General features: G+C 67.2%; 1 protein-coding gene across 12 annotated transcripts; it reads right to left on the bottom strand.

Moving 5' to 3' along the window:
• Positions 1 to 118: 118 nt before the first annotated feature.
• On the bottom strand, positions 119 to 15,473 carry FGFR3 (fibroblast growth factor receptor 3). 12 transcript variants are annotated; one of them, XM_067734844.1, is made up of 18 exons: positions 15,315 to 15,473; positions 14,735 to 14,945; positions 9,151 to 9,417; positions 8,954 to 9,007; positions 7,202 to 7,374; positions 6,995 to 7,118; positions 6,728 to 6,918; positions 5,789 to 5,939; positions 4,358 to 4,548; positions 3,861 to 4,009; positions 3,381 to 3,502; positions 3,193 to 3,303; positions 2,929 to 3,119; positions 2,724 to 2,846; positions 2,574 to 2,644; positions 2,225 to 2,362; positions 1,959 to 2,064; positions 119 to 1,845 (listed from the first exon to the last, which is right to left on the bottom strand). In XM_067734844.1, the coding sequence occupies exons 2-18, from the start codon at positions 14,844 to 14,846 to the stop codon at positions 1,699 to 1,701; spliced, it is 2,421 nt and encodes an 806-aa protein (XP_067590945.1). In that variant the 5' UTR covers positions 14,847 to 14,945; positions 15,315 to 15,473; the 3' UTR covers positions 119 to 1,698. The 12 variants fall into 12 exon arrangements, with proteins under 12 accessions (XP_067590945.1, XP_067590947.1, XP_067590950.1 ...); XM_067734846.1 differs by having other exon boundaries at positions 3,861 to 4,006; XM_067734849.1 differs by lacking the exon at positions 5,789 to 5,939 and adding an exon at positions 4,994 to 5,138.
• Positions 15,474 to 18,963: the final 3,490 nt, after the last annotated feature.

Here is an 18,963-nt window from a genome sequence, read left to right as displayed (position 1 = left end):
CAGCAGCAACTAGTGACCCCTCCCTCCTCGGGGGACAGATGACAGGACTTGCCCCAGGTGGGCAGTGAGTACCCGGGAGCTGCCCGGGACTCCAGGACAGGAGACAAGAAAGCATGGATCTGAACCAGTTGTCTGTTTATTTTTTGGAAAGCACGTCTGCTGGTTTGGGCCAACACCTTTGGCCCCCACAAGGCTGGGGGCCCTGAGAACCGAGACCACCCTGAGCCCGCTGACAAGCAGAGAACAGCCGCCCAAACTCAGGGCCATTAACAGTACAAAAAGTAACAAAACTGAATTTGTGGCTTTCTCTCCCAAGCTTTGAAAGGTAGCAGTCCGGGCTACAAAAGTCTAGAAGCGTTGCGTAAGAAGTGTTAAATCTACATCTTGTAAAAACTCAATAAATTATATATATAGATATATATAAACTGGTAACATCTAACATCTGAACCTGCGTGCAGGGCTGCCCCCCCGCCCCGAAACTGCCTCCCTGCCTGGAACACGTGGCAATTAGAAGAACCTGTGTGAAAATACCAGCTTGCTTTGAAGTCTAAAAACATAAATCTCCTGAAGAAAACTCCTATAGAAGTCTACTTCTGCAAAAGAGGGCCAAAGGGAAGAAAACGTCCCCTCGGAATCATCTCGAACTGTTAACGACCCTTTAGGGTGCCGGGGGCTGGCTCTGGCCTTGGGGTGTGGGCTGGACACACCCTCAGCAATGCCCCTAAACAAAGCATAACCCATCTCACTGTTAATAAGTTAAAACTTAAGCCTCTGCCGTGCAGCTGGCTGAACGCCAGGAGCCTGGGGAGTGACGGGGACACAGGCTCTGGGGGTCGATAAATAGCTTTACAAACATACAGGTCCAGGAACAATTTTTAAAACAAAACTGCGGTGCCAGAAAAGCCCCTCCAACCTCTGCTGGTTTTTGCGTCTCAACAGCGAGCCCCCAGGGCGCCCCGCTCGACTAGGGCACCCCGGCCCCTGCACCCTCAGGGCCCCGTGCCTCAGTTGTACCAGCCTGCCTCTTCCATATAGATATTTATATATATATGTATGTGTATATCATATACACAGCATCTATTTATATAAATGTACACTCATTTCTGGAATACACCTTTCGGATAGAAGTTAAAGGCTCCCGCCTTCAAGTACCCGTAATTTCAGTCTCTGAGGGTCAAGGTGGGAAGTGGGGAGGCCTGGAGGTGGGGAGCCGCTAACACTCACCCCAGGCGCAAGGTGCCACTTGGGTGGGAGGTGTGCCACACGGGGGCTTCCCTGTAGGCTCAGCTTGGGCACTTGGAGGGGGGGCCTCAGCCCACTCTGGACACTGGAGCCCGGCCCACCCCGATGCTCCCTGTGGGGTGGCAGCGGGGGTCAGGGGAGCCTGGGGAGGGGCCCGGCTCCCTGCCCTGAGGGACCCCACGGGAGAAGCCCCTTACATTCTACGTCCGGTCCACCGGTGCTGCCGGCCCAGGTGGCCAGGAGGTCACCATACAGCAGGGCGGGCACGCCGGGGACCCCGAGCACACACGAGTGCACACATGCACACATGTGGAAGTTGTCTGTCCATCTGTCCACCTGTTCCAGGTCTTGAGCCCAGGCCGGTGAGACCCGTTGGTCACGGCACACCAGTGGCAGCACGGCAGGCTGGGGTCCGCTCTCACGTTGATGGGGGCTTGGCCCGCAGGCCGCGGCCCTTCACGTCCGCGAGCCCCCGCTGCCTGGCGGGGCCGGGGGCAGCAGGTCATGGGCGAACACGGAGTCGTCCCCTGAGGAGCCGGAGCTGGGGGTGTCCTGGCCGCCCGGCGAGTACTGCTCGAAGGGCACCGACAGGTCGAGGTACTCCTGCAGGCGGGCCGGGGTGGGGTTGCGGTCAGTGCTACGCCACCTCCAACGCCCGAGCTGTCCAGGCCCGGGGCGGGGGGTGGGCGGGGGGCGGCACTGGGGCCCGAACTCACGTCGGTGGATGTAACAGTGAGCACGCGGTCCAGGTCTTCCACCAGCTGCTTGAAGGTGGGCCTCTGGGAGGGCACGGCGTGCCAGCACTCACGCATGATCATGTACCTGCAGGCGGCACTCAGGTGGGCCCTTCCCTGCGCCCGCACACCGCGCCAGTCCCCCTCCCTTGGGAACAGCCTCGAGGCCGGCCCTCCCCCTGCCCGGGGGCGGGGCTCAGTGGGGGCCCAGCGGGGTCCCGAGGTGACAGGCAGGTGCGTGCGCTCACAGATCATGTGTGCAGTTGGCCGGCTTGTCCATGCGGTGGCCTTCCTTCAGCAGCTTGAAGAGCTCCTCCACGGGGATGCCGGGGTACGGCGAGCCCCCCAGCGTGAAGATCTCCCAGAGCAGGACACCGAAGGACCAGCTGTGGGCGGCGGGGGCGCGGCACCGTCAGCCCACCCTGCCGCCCGCGGTCCCCCGTGCATGCGGAAGCCCCAGGACAGACCGCAGTGGGGTGCAGGGGGCTACCGATGGTGGCCGGCTCTGCCCCACAGCTCCCCGGCCCCTGCCCTGGTGTGGCCTGTGCCCCGCCCGGCTCCCCACCCCACCCCCGCCCGGGTCTGGGGGCCACATACACGTCACTCTGGTGGGTGTAGACGCGGTCAAACAAGGCCTCGGGCGCCATCCACTTCACGGGCAGGCGGCCCTGGGAGGAGGAACGGGGCTTGTTGACCGCCAGGCGCCCTCCCGGCTTGAGTCCCCCACCCTCCCCAGGCCGGGCTCACATTGGTGGTCTTCTTGTAGTAGTCGAGGTTGTGCACGTCGCGGGCCAGGCCAAAGTCCGCGATCTTCATCACATTGTCCTCGGTCACCAGCACGTTGCGGGCGGCCAGGTCCCTGTGGATGCACTGGGGACAGGACCGGGGTTGAGGCGGTCGCCACCGGCTGCTCCCTCCGCCCCCCGGCCGGCCCGGCCCCGCCGGTGCTCACCTTCTGCGAGGCGAGGTACTCCATGCCCCGCGCCACCTGGTAGGCGCAGGAAACCAGGTCCTTGAAGGTGAGCTGCTCCTCGGGCAGCCGGCAAGTGTCGAAGGAGTAGTCCGTGCCCGGGGGCCGCCGCGCCCGCAGGTACTCCCGCAGGTTGCCCTTGGCCGCGTACTCCACCAGCACGTACAGGGGCCCTGCGAGCACCGGGGTCTCAGAGGGGGCTGCACCTGGGGGCCGCCCGCCGCCCGCCACGGGCCCAGCACCCACCGCCCTGCGTGCAGGCGCCCAGCAGGTTGATGATGTTCTTGTGTTTCCCGATCATCTTCATCATCTCCATCTCGGACACCAGGTCCGACAGGTCCTTATCTGTGGCGTCATCTGTGCGGGGAGGGGGTTTTGTCAGGCTGGGCCGCCCCAGCCTTGTCCAGGCTCCCCTCGCCACGTCCCTCCCTCACCTTTCAGCATCTTCACCGCCACCGTGACGGGCTTGGCAGCCCGGTCCTTGTCGATGCCGATAGCCTCTGCCATGACCACCTGGCCGAAGCAGCCCTCCCCGAGAGGCTTGCCCAGAGTCAGCCTGGCGGCAAAAGCAGAGAAGCGATGAGCACGCCCGCCCGCTCGAGGCACTGTCCCAGGCAGCCTGAGGTGCAGTGCCACCGCCTCCAGGAAGCCCACCACCCTCGCCCCGGCGACCGTGCTCGTGCTGGTGGAGGACCTTGCCCCCACCCCCCCACCCCGGCCTCTGGGCCGGTGAGAGCACTTCCTGGGGCGGGTCCTCCCCGCCACGCCCCAGCCCCATCTCCGGCAGTGGCCTACCTGATTCCCATCTGAATGCAGCCGGGTCTGAGTGGGGCCCCTCCCCACCACCGGCCCCCACCGTGTGTGCGCCCCCCGCCCCCCCGGGCCAGGGCCCCAGGCCTTCGCACACCACTGACCGGGCCCGGGACAGCTCCCACTTGGGGTCGGCGGGCAGCTCGAGCTCAGAGACGTTGGCCAGCGCGGGGCCCTCCCCCGAGGACAGCCGGGCGATCCGCACCAGCGGCGTGTTGGAGCTCATGGACGAGCTGGACTCCAAGGACACCTGCTTGGGTCAGCAGGGGCAGGTTGGTGCTGCGGGGCCGCACGGCCGGGGCACGGGGGCGAGGGTGCGGCCCCCTCGGACCGTAGGCCGAGGCCAGGCCTGGGATGGCTGCCTGACTCCTGCACAGCACTGAGCGAAGACTTCTAAAATGTTCTGTGCCCAGAGTGACCCGGCTCTGTGCGGTGACCACAGAGACCACTGAGGGCTTGGCACCCCCCACAGCAGAAGGGCTGTCCCCGGGCAGGCCCCAGGCCCCAGGCCTTGACACTAGGAAGGGGACTGAGCGTGGGAGCCCGGGAGGCAGGGGCAGGGGCACGGGCAGCTCGGAACCTGGTATCTACTTTCTGTTACCTGTCGCTTGAGCGGGAAGCGGGAGACCTTGTGCACGGCGGGCGAGCCCAGGCCCTTCTTGGGGGGGCTGCGCAGGCGGCAGAGGGTCACAGCGGCCACCACCAGGATGAAGAGGAGGAAGCCCACCCCGTAGCTGAGGACACCTGCGTACACACTGCCAGCCTCACCAGCCTCCACCAGCTCCTCCTCAGCTGCAAAGACACGGGCGTTGGGGGCCTGGCCCAGCCTCTCAGGAGCCCCCGCGGGCCGCCCTGGGCCGGGCCGGGGGCTCAGCTCCCCTGGTGCGAGTGCTGAGGCCTGAAGGGCCTACTCGTTGAAGGTCCAGCAGCCAGAAATGCCTGGGCCAGGAGGGGCAGACCCAGGACAGAAAGAGCCCAGCGGAGCCAGCGGCACCCTCACCCGCCACCCGGGAGACACCAAAGCCACCGTATCGGCTGCGGGGGACCCCGTTGGGATGGGGCGCTCGAGGGAGGCCCTCTGGGCCAAGACAGGGCCGTGTGGGCTCTGTCCCCATACCGGGCACAGGGCCTGGCTCGAGGGCTCTGCGGTCCCCTGCCTGTCCCCGATGGCGTTGGCGTGTCCCGAGCTGCAGCCCCGAGAGGACAGGCGCAGAGCGAGCGCAGCAGGAGCTGGTACCTGGCAGCACCACCAGCCACGCAGAGTGATGGGAAAACCCGATAGAATTGCCCGCCAGACACGTGTACTCCCCCGCGTCCTCAAAGGTGACATTGCGCAAGGACAGAACCTCTAGCTCCTTGTCGGTGGTGTTAGCGCCCGCCGTCTACAAAGAAAGAACAGAGCGCGATAGGAGAGCGCCAGCACCTCCCGCGGGCACCACAGCCAGAGTCCACGCGGCGACGATCCAGCCAGGCTGCAAGGAAAACGCCGCCACCACCACCACGGCCACGGCCACGGCGGCCGAGGGCCCCCTGCCTCGTGCGTCCACACCGAGCCTGAAGCCAGTCCCTCCACCGGCAAGTCCTCTGTCCCAGGTGAGCCAGGCGTGCGACCGGCTGCACAGCAGGAGGGGTTAGCGCGCACCAGGAGGGGAGGCCGGCGGGCAGGCGACAGAGACGGGCAGGAAGTGAGCAGCAGCGGGAGCAGGGGCCAGAGAGAGGGATGGAGGGAGAGCGCGAGAGCCAGAGCAGCGGAAGATGGGCTCCGGCCCGGCCTCGGGGCTGAGGTCCTCCGGGCAGGGGGGTGGGGGGAGGAGTGCGCACGGGGGTGCAGGCGGGTCGGCACAGGCCACGGGGGCTCAAAGCAGGCGGTCACGGCGGAGGCCAGAGAGGCGGCGGCGCAGATGTGGCCACGCCAGGAGCAGAGTGTGAGCCGGGGACGGGGCACGAGCGGCGGGGCGTGCGGGTGGGCGCAGGGCCAGGGCGTCGGAGCTGGAGCTCGGCGTGCCAGGCAGGCGTGGGACAGAGTTGTTACCTGCTTGGGGCCCGTGAACACGCAGCCAAAAGGCCTTCTCAGCCACGCCTATGAAATTGGAGGCTCGACAGAGGTACTCGCCCCCGTCGCGCTCGGACACATTGGCCAGGCGGAGGCGCGCGTCGGCCTCCACACTCTCACTGATCCACGACTGCAGGGACAAGAGACCCGGCTCAGGCGCGGAAGCCCCGCCGGGCATGGAAGTGGCCGCGCAGGAGCGGGCCTGTCTAGACCCCAGGCTCTGAGGCTCTGAGACCCCCAAGGAACGGATGGGCGGACTAGGCTGTGCCAGCTAGGAAGGCTGCCTGGAGGCGGCTGTCGTCTCCGCGGATGCACCTTCCCCTCATCCACCCCAACAGCCCGGAGCGCAGCCCTGGCTGGTGGCGCTCAGAGAGGCCCTCCCAGGGCACTGGAGCTGCCCACCGCGGGGGCCCCGGCTGCCACACGGCTGGGCCGAGAGCACCCGGCACCGCCCCGCGGCTAGTCTGGACCCCTGCTCCCGCCCCGCAGGCCCATCTCGTCTCTAAACAGATGTTTCTCTTTGGGCTGCAAGTGTCACAATCACCCCAACTCGGGGGGCCCCCACCCCCGGGGCCGTGGGAACAAAGCTCAGGCGGTCCTGCCCTGAGGGCCCAGTGAGGTGGGCGGGTGGCCGTCTGAAGGCACACAAGGGCGCAAGGACACAGGGCTCACTGTAGGTCCTGGCGTGCTGGGCCGGGCCCCACCTCCCGAGCCGACCCCCCCGCTGCTTCTCCCCGCAGGTCCAAAGCCTGTGCCCCGACCCCCGTCCCTTAAACACGACAGGCCTCCTGCCTGGGATGCCCTCCCTGTCCCCGGCGAAAGGGGCCCCCGCGGGGCCGGGCCTGATGGCTCACCTGCAAGGAGTCCCCCGCCCCCAGCCCGCCTGCCCCACCCAGCCAGCGGCGCGGCGGGGCCCACCTTGAGCACCGTGACATAGGGTGTGCCGTCGGGCCCCACTTTGCTGCCGTTCACCTCCACGTGCTTGAGCCACTGGATGTGGGGCTGCGCGTCGCTGTACACCTTGCAGTGGAATTCCACGTCGCTGCCCAGCACCGCCGTCTGGTTGGCGGGCAGCCCCGCCTGCAGGATGGGCCGGTGCGGGGAGCGCTCTGCGGGACAGGGGGCGCTCAGAGGCTGCCTGACCCGCGCCCGCTTGCCGCCCGCACCCGCCAGCCCGGGCCTCACCCAGCACGTCCAGAGTGTACGTCTGCCGGATGCTGCCGAACTTGTTCTCCACGACGCACGTGTAGTTGCCGCGGTCCGAAGGCACCACGCTCTCCATGACCAGGCTCCACTGCTGGTGCCGCAGCTGCAGGTGGACACGGGTGAGCGGACGGCGGGCTGTGCCCTGCTGGCCGGCACCGAGGCCCCAGCGCCCCCCGCCGGGCCCACCTTGATGCCCCCGATGCGGTGCTCGCCTCGGAACTCCTTGCCATTCTTCAGCCAGGAGATGGACGGGGTGGGGTTGCCGGCGGCTGGGCAGCGGAAGCGAACCGTGTTGGCCGCCGGCACCGCCAGCAGCTTCTTGTCCATCCGCTCGGGCCGTGTCCAGTAAGGGGCCCCTGCTGGCAGAAGGGCGCGGGAAGGCTGTGACCAGGGTGGGAGTAGAGGCCTGCCTGCCCCGCGCCAGCCTCAGTCTCCCCTCCTGTGTAGGAAAGGTCGGCCTTTTGAAGACCCCTGCTTGGGCTGGACGAGCCTTCAGTGGCCTCAGGTGGCCACCTCCTGGCATTCAAAAGCCAGGTCCCCTCCCTTCCCGTCCACTTCCCTCAAGCACCTCCTCCAGCCGAGAGGACCCCGGGCGCCACACCACGGCCCAGGAGCCTTCACGACGCAAAGGTGTCCTCCCAGGGGAGCACCCACCCACCCAGGCAGGCCCACCAGAGGGGAGACGCAGCCCGCAGAGGGACCAGGTCACAGCGGGCTAGGAAGCCCGGCTGCATGCACGGGCAGGGCCAGGCCTCGGGAGCTCACCAGGAGGCAAGACCCAGCCACCCGCAGAACCCGGAGCCTTGAGACCGGCCAGGAGCCACTCTCCACACCATGGGCGCCACGTGGGGACGCGGTGAAAGGGTGTCTGGGAGGCCCTGCTCCCCCATCCTGTTTTCCAGGACCGTCCCACCCCCACCCTCACAGCCCAACTGGCTTTTCTCCCTTGGGGCTGGGGTGAGGCTGCATTCCCACCACGGGGAGGCTGGGTGGGTGTCCCCAGGAGGGAGGGAGCCTTTCCCTGCGACCCTGCTGCCATCCGTGCAGCCACCTCCGAGAGGGTGCCGAAGCCCGGGTGGGGAGCAGTGTGGGCAGGCGCCGGGGGTGGCGCCTCCAGAGCTCTGGGGGCCGGTGTCAGACACCCCAGGGTGGCCCGGGGAGCCCGGCAGGGAGGGGCCGTTCCCTGAGACTGGAGACCGCGATGCCTTCAGGAAGGCAGCTCTGCCAGCAGCCCTGCTGCGTGGCCCTGAGCCCACTCAGGAAGAAGAACGCCAACCCCCTGCCTGGGACGGCCAGGGCGAGCGGGACACACAGGGGACAGGCGGGAGGCGGCGGGGCGCCCGCCGGGCCCTCACCCCCGTCCCGCATCTCGGGCCATCTCAAACTCAGCTCCTCCAAAACCAGACGCCACCTCCCTGAGCCGGCCCCCGCCCGCTGGGCAAAGCCCTTGCTGCTCACTGTTCCAGGCGCTGTCACCTCAGCCTGTCACCGGAAAGCACCGCGCAGCCCCTTCACAGTGATATGCCGGGACCTGCTGTCCCTGCTGCTCAGCGCCACCCCCCCCCCACCCGCACTGTCTCAGTCGCCCCCCACCGGCCCTAACCCCTCTGTCCGCTGCCGCCTGCCCTGTCTCAGTCACACGTGGGACGGGCCACCTCGCCCACAGGCCTCACTGCCCCGGCCCCGGCCACACCGGCCCCCTGGCTGCTCCTGGAGCCCCGGGCCCCAGTCCCCTCCCAGCAGCACGGTGCCCCATCACACCCGTCACCTGCCACCCGGAGCCCAGAGCTGGGCACGCATCGCCGCCACCCCACACTAAGGGGCCCCCACGGAGGTGGCCCCCAGACCTCGGTCTCTCCCCTGCCTGGTGAGCAGGGCCCCAGTGGGAGGTCGGTCCCCAGCCCTGGGCAGCCCCGCGCGCCTGGAACCCGGCCTCACCTGTGTCTTCAGCTTCGTCTTCCCCATCTTCATCGTCTCCTGAGGACGGAGCATCTGTAGCGCAGGCGAGAGGGAAATGTGGGAGGTGGCCCTGCAACCAGGCAGGGGCCCCTCACTCCGACGGCGCCTCCGGGGGCCTCCCCTCCCCCAAGGCCACCAGGACCCTCGGGAGCGTCGTGGGCCCCAGCAGGCCCTACCTGTCACGCGCACGGTGAAGTGGCACAGGACACTCTGCGTGAGGCGCTGGCGGCAGCTGTAGGCCCCGGCGTCCTCATGGGAGACGTTGAGCACCTGCAGCCGCTGCGGCCCCACCAGGATGCGGTCTGAGGGCGCCAGCCCCACGCCGTCCTTCACCCAGACCGTGGGCCCTGAGGGAGCCCCCGCGGGCCAGTGGCAGCTCAGCTCCACGGTGTCCCCGCTGCCAAAGACCAGCTCCTGCTGGCCAGGCTCAGGGCCCGGGACCTCTGCGGGCAAGATGGGGGCCCATGAGGCAGGCGCCCCCCAAACCAGGGGCGCCGGGGGGCTCCGCACCCCACACTGTGGCACCGCACGCGCCGGGGGGAGGCTGGGGCCTGTGGGGGCTGAGGTGGGCCCAGGAGACGGAAGAGCCTGTGGTCCTGCCGACTGTCCCACAGGGCCGGGCGCGGGCACTGTTCGTAGTGCCACCAGGTCTCCGTCCCGAGGACGACCCTGCTGTGGTAGCGCTTATGTAGAGGACACGCGAGGAAGCGGGAGGGGCCGCTCCAGTCCAGCACTGTCTGTAGACACGGAACACTCCAGTTTCAGAGCGTCCAATTTTCCTTTGATTCTTTTCAGTGATTTAGAAATGCAGCATCCGCTCCGACCTCACGGGCAGCAGCGAAGCAGGAGGTGGGCGTGCTGTGTTTGGCCGACCTCAGCTAAAACAGAGGCTCGGAGGTGGGGACGAGCGGGGTAGTGACAAGACAATTCATCCCAGGAGGGGGTGCCCACCTGGTGCCCCCCACCCCTCATCTTGGCTTCAAAACCAGTTCGGGACCTGCCCAGCCCCAGAAGGGAGCGCCGCAGTCAGACAACACCCCCAAGCCTTCCAGAAGAGCCCCAAGCTGATGCCGGCAAGGCCAGCCCAGAGTGGAGGCTCTCAGGAGCATGGACAGCCTGAACCCCGACTCAGACTACACCTCCGCAGTAAATCAGAGAGAACACATACCCAGAAGGAGGCTAGAGATACACAGACGTGGTACCAGTTGTGGCCAGTGGGGTGAGGGGACCTAGGACCCCTCATCTTACAGATGGACACAGGCGAGGGGAGGAAGACTGCAGACTCGGCTGGCGGCGAGGCCAGAGCAGGCACCGCCAGGCCAGGCTGAGGAGGCCCGGCCCACCTCTCCCCGCAGGTGCCGAGAAGTCGGGGTGGAGGGTCCTTGCCGAGGGCGCATGTCCACTGTGGCCCCTGCGCCCCTCCCCGACCAGTGGCTGTCCAGATCCCAAGGGGCCAACAAGGCCTGGGACCCAGGGGCTGACCAGCCCCCCCAGGCCTCCCTGCCAGAGCTGGGCAATGCATAGCGCAGGCAGGCAGCCTGGGCTCTGGGCCCGGGACAGGGCTGGGTGGTCCCACCACGCAGACCCAGCTGGGTCGGTCACACCGTTACTTGTCATTCTGCCGACGCACGGCCTAGATTCGAGGGCCCAGCTGCCCGTTCTGGCCACGCCAGTCCCTGGCTCCTCCGACGGGCCCCGTTCTGCCCCCCACCTCAGGAGGTTCCACAAGCTCGGCGCCCACCAGAAGGGTCCCTGAAGTGCCCATGGGGTCTGCATTCCCAGGGTCCCCACAGTCAGGGGGCTCCTGGCTTGACTTTCAGACCCCCAGTCCCGGCCACAGTGTTATGTGGGGACCACCCAGTGCCGGGAGCCGGCTGAGGCCCCCCAGAAGGCCGAGAACAGGCTGGCTGCGGCTGCCTCAGCCCCAGGCCCTGGCCCAAGGGCAACAGTGGTTGGTTCCGGTTTGGTCTGGGTGGCAAAGGCAGGTCAAGCCATCCGCACAAGTATTCGCTTCAACCTGGTCCAGCAGGGGGCTGGGAGGACCCAGCACTCCGCCGAGGGCCAGCCCCGGACCTGCCCAGGACCCTGCTCCACTAGGTGGCCGTAGAGGCCGGGGACCTCCGGACCAGGGCAGGGACGGCAGTAGCACCTCCACTTCCTGCAGATCCAATCCACTCCGCGCCACAGAGGACCCGGGGGAGACCAGGCAACGCCAAGGCGGGGGCGGCGGTGGTGTCAGGCGGGGGGACACAGAGTGACAGGCAGGGCCCGAGGGGGCACTCTGCCTAGGGGCTGTGGGCTCCTCAGCTCCCACCACAATGGCCTCAGGAAGGAGGCTTTCTTGATCAACAAAAGGGGGCCCGTCCACACCCACACAGGCACTGGCGCCACACACGTGGGAAGACAAATGTCCTCTGTGCCATGGTGGGTGCCCACGTGCCATGCGGGGGTGGGCAGAGGTGGAACGTCCGCCCCCGTGGGTCCCACAGCACCTGTTCCAGCCTGCACCCCCGCCAAAGGCCTGAGCTCGGTGAGGGGGCCGCCAAGGGGTACTGTGTCCTGGAGGGGCCAAGCCGGGCCTTCGGGCACGTCTCCCAGGCCCAGAATCCTCCTGAATCTGCCACTCACGGGCCCTGTGACTCAGTTTCCCCCACTGGCAGGCCAGGGAGGCCACCACAAGCAGTTAAAGCACTGGAGCCGGTGAAAATAGGGAGCGCGAGACCCCCCTGCCCCAGGGCTACACCCCAGGATTGATGTCCACCAGGCCGCAGCCGGAGTGGTGCCAGCCTGCTCCAGAGGGCCGCGAGCCCTGCTGGCGGAACTCGCTCCCGGTTTGGGGTCACTACAGTTGAGACCCACTCAATGCATGTGGGGTGTGCAGGGGTCGGGCCACCCTCCGTGAGAGGGGCCTGGAGGAGACCCCAGGGAACAAGCATCAAATCCAGACCCGATTCAGAGGAGGCGCCTGGAGCTGACGACGGAGGAAGAGCAAAGCCCTCTGGCTCTGGATGTGGGTGAAGGTCTCTGATGCCAGGTACATGCTTTAAATAGCCAGGAGGCGCGCCCCAAAGGGACCGTGAAGTCATGGCCTTCCTGCCTCCCCAGTCCCCTCCCCACCCGGAAACAATATGAAAAGTTTCGTAACAAAGTGAGGAAAAGAAAGGGGTGGGATCCAGAGGCCTGGCGGGCTAATGAGGGCTTACAGGATTATCCAGCCTAATCCTCCAGCAACCCTTCCGTTATCCCGCACAGGCGAGGAAACTGAGGCTGCAGGAAAGCAACCAGAACCAGGGTGGGCAGCCAGCAGCCTCGGGCCCAGCAGGGCCTGGGGTCAGGGAGCCCCCCCCCGGTCCCCCAGCCTGAAGAGGCTCCTCACCTTTCATTCACTTGTAAATCACTCAGGCCGGCCTGGCCACCCGCTCCCCCAAACCGGTACCTGGGCAGACGCCCCGCCTACCTTCTCAAGGAGACCTCTAGCTCCCCTCTAGGTTCAACTGTAAAATGGGGCGCACCAGGCCCCAGATAGGGCCCCAGGTGGGACTTGAGGGCCTGGGGGGGCGGGGGCACCTTTGGCTCAGTGCAGGGGCTCAGAGGCCAGAGGTCCAGCCTCAGGCTCAGCGCAGGTTAATGAACCACCCGGAGGCCCGCGGGGCTCAAAGTCCAGCCCTGAGGAGGAGCAGGTGGGGGAGGGTGCCGCCAGCGCCTTCCTGGGAAGTACCCTCACCCCCCGAGGCCCCTCCTGGCCGGGGGGGGGGGCACCCATCAACCTTCCTGCCTGGCGGGGGCCCCCGCCAGTGGCTTCGTGCGGAGATGGAGGCCGCCCTGGCGGGGCCTGGGGTGGCCAGGGCAGTCCAGCGGCGGACACCTTCCCCAGTGTCCGTGACCCCTGCCAGCTCCGGCTCCGTAATTTATGTTCCCCGGGAAGTGCCAGGCTGGGACCTTTGTAAATTTCACGAGGCCTTTGTATTTTTACTGCCTGGCTCGTGGCCCAGCTCCTTCAGGAACCGGATTAGGTTTATTGACCTATCAACTCACTACCTGTTTCACCAACTTTACTGCGGGGACAGGGGCCCCGGTGCGCGGGCACCCCAGCCCCTGGGGGGGTCCTCAGGACGCTCTACCCCAGGCCCGCATCTGGTGGGGGCGCTGCCAGTTTCCCGAGGCGGGGAAGGAGGGGGCCACTGCCCCACCTCCGCGCCGCAGGGGGTCCGGGAGGTCTGGAGCTCCGCCCACCGCCCCCTCCCCCGGGGCTATTTGACATTCCCCGGCCGTAGGGAGTAATATCTTTATCTGAATGCGAATGCTAATTCGGGGCTCCCCCCGCGGCCGCCTATTCTGCGCCCCTGGAAGCGGGGGCCGCCCTAGCAAGCGCTAAAAGCGCGCCCTGACCTCCCGACGGCCTCTGTCACGCCGCTGAATGACACGCACATTCAAGCGCCGAGCCCACTTTCATTCATAAAAAAATGACATTGTTCCGGGAGGCCGCAGCCGCCGCCGGAGGAAGGGGCGCGGGGGACGCAGGGAGGGGCGGGCCGCCATCTGCCTCCGTCCAGCCCGCGGCCGCCGCCTCCCTGGCACTGCGCGCCCGCAGCCGCTCGACTCACACCTCCCCGCGAGGCCCGGCCGCCATCAATGCGCGGTCTGTGGCCGCGCCGAGGTACAAAGGAGCGGCTGTTCGGGTCTCGCCCGGGTGGGGCGTGAGCTCACCGGGCGAAGGTCTCCCTCCGCGCCGCCGCCGGGCTGGGGACAGCGGTGCGCGCAGCCCCCTCGCCCGCGCCGGTCCTCGCCAGCGCCCCGGAGTTGTTGGTCTCCAGGGGGCGGGCTCCCTACGGCCTCCCCTCTCTGCCGGGGCCTGGCAGCGCGTGTGCGGGGCGTGGGCACCCGGAGCGCTCGGCCGGGCGCAGCGTGGGTCAGCGCGCGCTGCACCTCGAGGGCCTTGTGCGTGTGCGGGTCAGGGCCCGGTGCCAAGACGCGCTCCCGCCCCGCCCCTGCCCAGGCTCTACGCTCTACGGGCCCTCCTCGCAGACCCTCGACGTCCCCCTGGACCTTGACCGCCAGCGGGGTTCCGCGACTCCACATCGCTCGGACATCCGCCCTCTCACCTCCCGGCCCCCGCCTGGCGTTCGCTGCACACCCCTGGGGGCAGTCATCTTAACTCACAGGTCATGAGAGCTGGGTGGGGGGAAACGGAGGCACTAGGTGTCACCTGGTCATGCAGGCCACTGAGGGGCTGGGCCGGGCTGACGCACTCTCATACCCTCCCTCCAAAGTCCAACCTCTCGCTTTGGCTGACGCTGGCCACGAACTGGGGCCCGAAGGGGGCTGGGGGGAGAGGCACCAACAGCAGAAACTGTCCGTCAGTGCAGAACCCGCGGAACAATGGGAATCGTGGAAACGCAGTCCCCAAGCCCTCCCGACAGCGCCCGGGAGCAGGCTGCGCCCCACTGGGGAACCGCTGGGGGCGGGGGTTGCGGACGCCACCGCGGTGCCCGGCTCGCCGCCGCAGCCTCGCACTTGGGTGGCAGCCCTGCGGCTCCAGGCGCCCCACAAACTGCCGCGCCAGCTCTGGCCCCGATCCCCGGGGAGGGAGGGCGGCAGAAACCCGGACGCTGGCCCCGCTATGCCAGCCCAGAGCAAGCCCTGGGGCCCACTCTGATCTCCGGCGCCCCACACCCACCCAGGCGCCCGTTCCCCGGCCCCGACGCTTCTGCCTGCCGGGGCCCAGTGCCCCTCCCCAGTACCCGTCGGGTCCTTCCGTACCTGCTGCTCTCCGCACGACGCGCTGCTCCATGCCCGGGGACCCGGAGACGGCGCCGGTCATCACGACTGCCACGGCCACAAAGAACGCGAGGGCGCAAGCCGGGGCGCCCATAGCTGGGGAGGGTGTTACGACGTCCTCAGGCGGCGCGCGCCAGCATGCTGCCCCCCATGGCCCGGTTCTGGCACCGGCGGGAGGGCGCCACTCGGGAGTCTGTTGGAGGAGGCAGGCAACTCGTTACTCGGGCGCGCAGGGGCGAAGGCGGCGGTGGCAGGGCTCCTGCGCCCCGGCCCCTCCGATCCCCGTCCGCCCCGCCCGCCGCCGCCGCCCAGGGCTCCCGGGCCGCCTGGCGCCGGCCGCCGCCTCCCCGCCGCGGTCCCTCCCTCCCCCTTCCCTCCCTGGCTGCTGCAGAGCCCTCCCAGGGCGGCGGCGGCGGCGGCTGCAAACTTTCCAGAGCTGGAAGCCCGCGCCCCAGCCGGGCCCCGCCGCAGAGACCGCTCGGGATCCGAGCCCGCCGCGCGCTCTGGACCTGCCGCGCGCCCGCCTGGTCCCCTCGCGCCCGCCGGGTCCCCACGCACCAACCTGGCAGCAGCGGGCGCCCGACTCACTGAGCGCGGCTCTGGCTCGCGCTCGCTGCCCGCCGGCCCAGCGCCTGCGCCCCGTCCCACCGGCCGTCGGCTCGGCGGTGCGTCCGTGCGCCCGGCCGAGCTGGACCGCGCGGCGCCAGCTGCCCGCGCCGCCGCCGCCGCCGCCGCCACCGCGCACTGAGCCCGGGCTGCCCGGCGCGCGGCAGCCAGTGGAGGCCGGCCTGCGCCCGCCCCGCCCCGCCCCGGCCACGCCCGCTCTGGCCCGCTCGGGCGCGGGGACACGCCCCTCCCCTGGGGCGGTCCGGAGGCGGGGCCGCGGCTTGCCTCGCCTCTGCCCGCGGAGGGGATTAGAGGGGGCGGGGCGGGGCGGGGGCGCCCGGCGGTCTCGGAGGGCGTGGGAGCCCGGCTCCGCGGCGAGGCCCCCAGTCGCACCGCTGGGCCCTGCGCTGAGGGCGGCCCCGCGCGGGGCGGGCGCACAGAGAGCCCGAGCGCAGGCTTCTATTTGCACAGCGCGCAGTCCCGGTTAGCACCCGGCCGCCCACCAGGGGCTCAGGCCCCGGAAGGCTGGGAGGGAGGGGGCGGTGTAGAGAGGGTGGTCTCTGGGGGTGAAACGTGTCCGGGAGGCTTCACTGAGAAGGAGCTGCACAGGCTGAGCCCGGAGGCGTGAGCAGCACAGAAAGCCTGGGGGCGAAGGACACTTCTGCCTGCCCGCCTGGGGTTGAAACGCTAGGGGACTCCGGAAGCTGCGGGCTCGCCCCTGCGTTTATTAAGCGACTGTTGCACACGCTTTATTAAGCGACTGGAGCTCAGCTGCGTGAGTGCCTCGCCAAAGAGGCTCACTTACCCTCACTACCCCAGGAGGAAGAAGTTTGGAGATGGGGTACTCGCCAGACATCAGAATGGAGAGCATCCCCTGGGTGGGGGATGCCAACCCTAGGGCTCGGAGGAAGGCCGAGGGGGGAGCTGGTGGCAGAGCCTGAGCTGCCAGGGATGTGCGGGGTCCTGGGGCGCTGCAGGGCAGGAGGACCCAGTGTGGCTGTGGCTTCTGTGTCCCCCTTCGCAAGGAAGAGAGCTCTTCTCTCACTTTCAGGCAAGCCCAGGGGGGCGGGGACCTGCAGCAGCCAGACAGGGGAGAGGGTGACCTGGCTTGGGTCTGCGCTGCCCCAGCCAACTGCCTCTGGCCCACCTGGCTCGTGGCTTCTTGGACTCAGTTTGCTCATCAGGGAAATGGACAATGAAAGCCCCTGTGTGAACTGCTGCTCCTGCCATCCCACAGCTCCGGGTGCAGCCTCTGAGGCTAGACCTCAGGACCCTGGAAGGTCCCACTCCTCTGTGCCCACCCGACAGATGAGCGCCTCTGCTGTATGCTGCCCTCGTTGCCTGCTCTGGTCAAACCCATGTCCCCCAGACTGGCCAGGGGCATCATCAGCTTCTGTGTGGGTCTGGCCAATGGGCAGCACGAGAGGGAGATGGGCACTTCCGCTGTTCCTGAAGGGTGGGTGTGAGCCCCCCTGTTCCTCCAGTGACAGGCCTCGGTTGACCCCTGGGTACTAGACACCCTGGATTCCTTTCCTAGGGCTGCTGTCGCAAATTTCCACAAACCAGTTGCCTGAAATTTAGTCTTTCCCCGTTCTGAGGCCAGCAGTCTGAAATCAGGGTGGGGCCATTCCTCCCACCTGCTCCCCACCCCCCGGCCCCGCCCCAGGCTCTAGGGGAGGATCCTTCCCGCCTCTTCCCGCCTCTTGTGGTTCCTGGATCCCTTGGCTTGTGGCTGCGTCGCCCCGATCTCTGCCCCCATAGTCACATGGCTTCTCTTCTGTTTTATAATGACACTTGTCGTCGGATGTAGGGCCACCCAGGTAATCCAAGCTGATCTCCTGATCTCAAGAGCTTAACATAATGACCGCAAAGGATTCTTTTTCCAAATGAGGTCACATTCCCAGGTTCCGGGGGTCAGGACATGGATCTCCCTTTCGGAGGCCCCCATCCTGCCCTTCTTACACCCCACAGTGGCTGGTTTCTTTGGTGCCGCCCACAGTTTGAAGTGGTCCCTTCGCTGCGGCCTGTTTCCAGTGGCACTGTCTGGTGGCATTTAGGTCAAAGTTCAGGAGCATTTGCACGGCTCTAGGCTGCTGACTCTGCCCGATTGCTTCCAGAGGGTCTGAGCACTGCCTCTTGCGAACCCCGGAGGAGTCGCTGCCCATTTTGTCCCACCCTCGCCACCGGGGGAGGGAATTGCTTGAAGGCAGTTTTGTTATTCTTGACAAAATAATTTTATTGTTCACAATTATTGTTTCCAAGCCAGCCCGTTCAGCTGGAGCCAGTTGTTCCGCGGGGCCTTCCCCAGACACGGGGCGAGCCGTCGTTCAGTGCGCCTGCGCCCTGTTCCCCAGAGCTGGGCGAAGCCGCCTCTAGAGGAGCCGTTAGTAGCCACTATTTCATCATGGCCCTCTTGACAGAGCACTTCCCCCAAGACCCTTCTGGAACGGCCTGGCTCAGTCCTCCTGGCACCCCGGTGCGGTAGGCACTCCTCGGGCCCACTGGAGCCCGAGGTGTGGTGTTGACACGCCCCCCACTCCCCAGCGAAGTCCCCACCCCATCTCCCAAGGACCGCAGGGCGGGGAGCGGAGGTGAGGCTGAGGGCGACGCAAGAGTGGGGGTCTGACGGGCAGCCCAGCCCAGCCCAGCCTGGTCAGTGAGTCAGAGCTGGGCGGCCCGGCTTGTTGGGGCTTGTGGTGGTGAGCGGGCTGCTGTGTGCCCTGGGCGCTGGGATCACAGCAGGCTGTCAGCAGCCAGCCCTGCATCTGCCCCTCCTTACCTCCCCTTCCAGGCCTGGGCTGACGCTGGGATCACGGCGGTGGTGCGCTCAGCAATGGGGATGTTCCTGGTGTGGACTGGAGTCTCCACCCCGCCTGCCATTCTCAGCACTCCTGGCAGGCCGCGGCTGCCACGGTGCCCGATAGGTGCCCATCGAGGCCAGAGCCAGGCCTGGGAACCGGGGCAGGGGGAGCCTTGGCCAGAACTTCCTGCTGAGCCCCCCTCAGGGACTCAGGATGGAGTGCCTGGCCCAGGGAGGGGCTGCTGGTGGGAGCTTCTCTCGGCCCTGCCACAAGGCTCCGTGCAGGGATGGGGGAGACGCAGGCCCCAAGGGGGCTTCAGGTCTCCTGTGCCCAGTCCACTTCTCCAGGAGGCTCTTGGGACCCCCAGTGGGGGGCTGCTTGGTCTTCCTGGAGCCCCCCACTACTGTCAGGGTCCAGGGGTTGGGCCCCAGGGACCAGGACAGGTCACCAAGGGATGGAGGAAGAGGACCCCCGGCTGAACTGGGCTGAGCTGGCGGCCCCCTCCCCCCAAAGAAGAATGAGCAGATTTGAGAGACACCATGGCTGTTGTGGATTGTGGGTAGTTTCTGCTTTTTAGATTCATTCTCAGAAAATCTGAGGAGGATTAAAAGAAAAAGCACAATTGATCTGCTCATTATAACAGAAATTTTAAAGAACATGGAGAAGAGAAAATATGCCAAGGTCCGTTGGCCAACACTAACTGCTGTACAAGATCCTTAATTTTAGCTCTGAGCTTCCCGGCAGGCTGAGCAAAAAGGGCAAGACCATGAATCATGTGCTGTCGGGAGCCTGTCTTCTCAGATG

Source organism: Pseudorca crassidens, chromosome 4, assembly GCF_039906515.1.
Source record: "Pseudorca crassidens isolate mPseCra1 chromosome 4, mPseCra1.hap1, whole genome shotgun sequence".
In the NCBI taxonomy this organism is placed as follows: domain Eukaryota; kingdom Metazoa; phylum Chordata; class Mammalia; order Artiodactyla; family Delphinidae; genus Pseudorca; species Pseudorca crassidens.
Note: the sequence above shows the minus strand (reverse complement) of the source record. Positions and strands in the feature narration are given on the sequence as shown.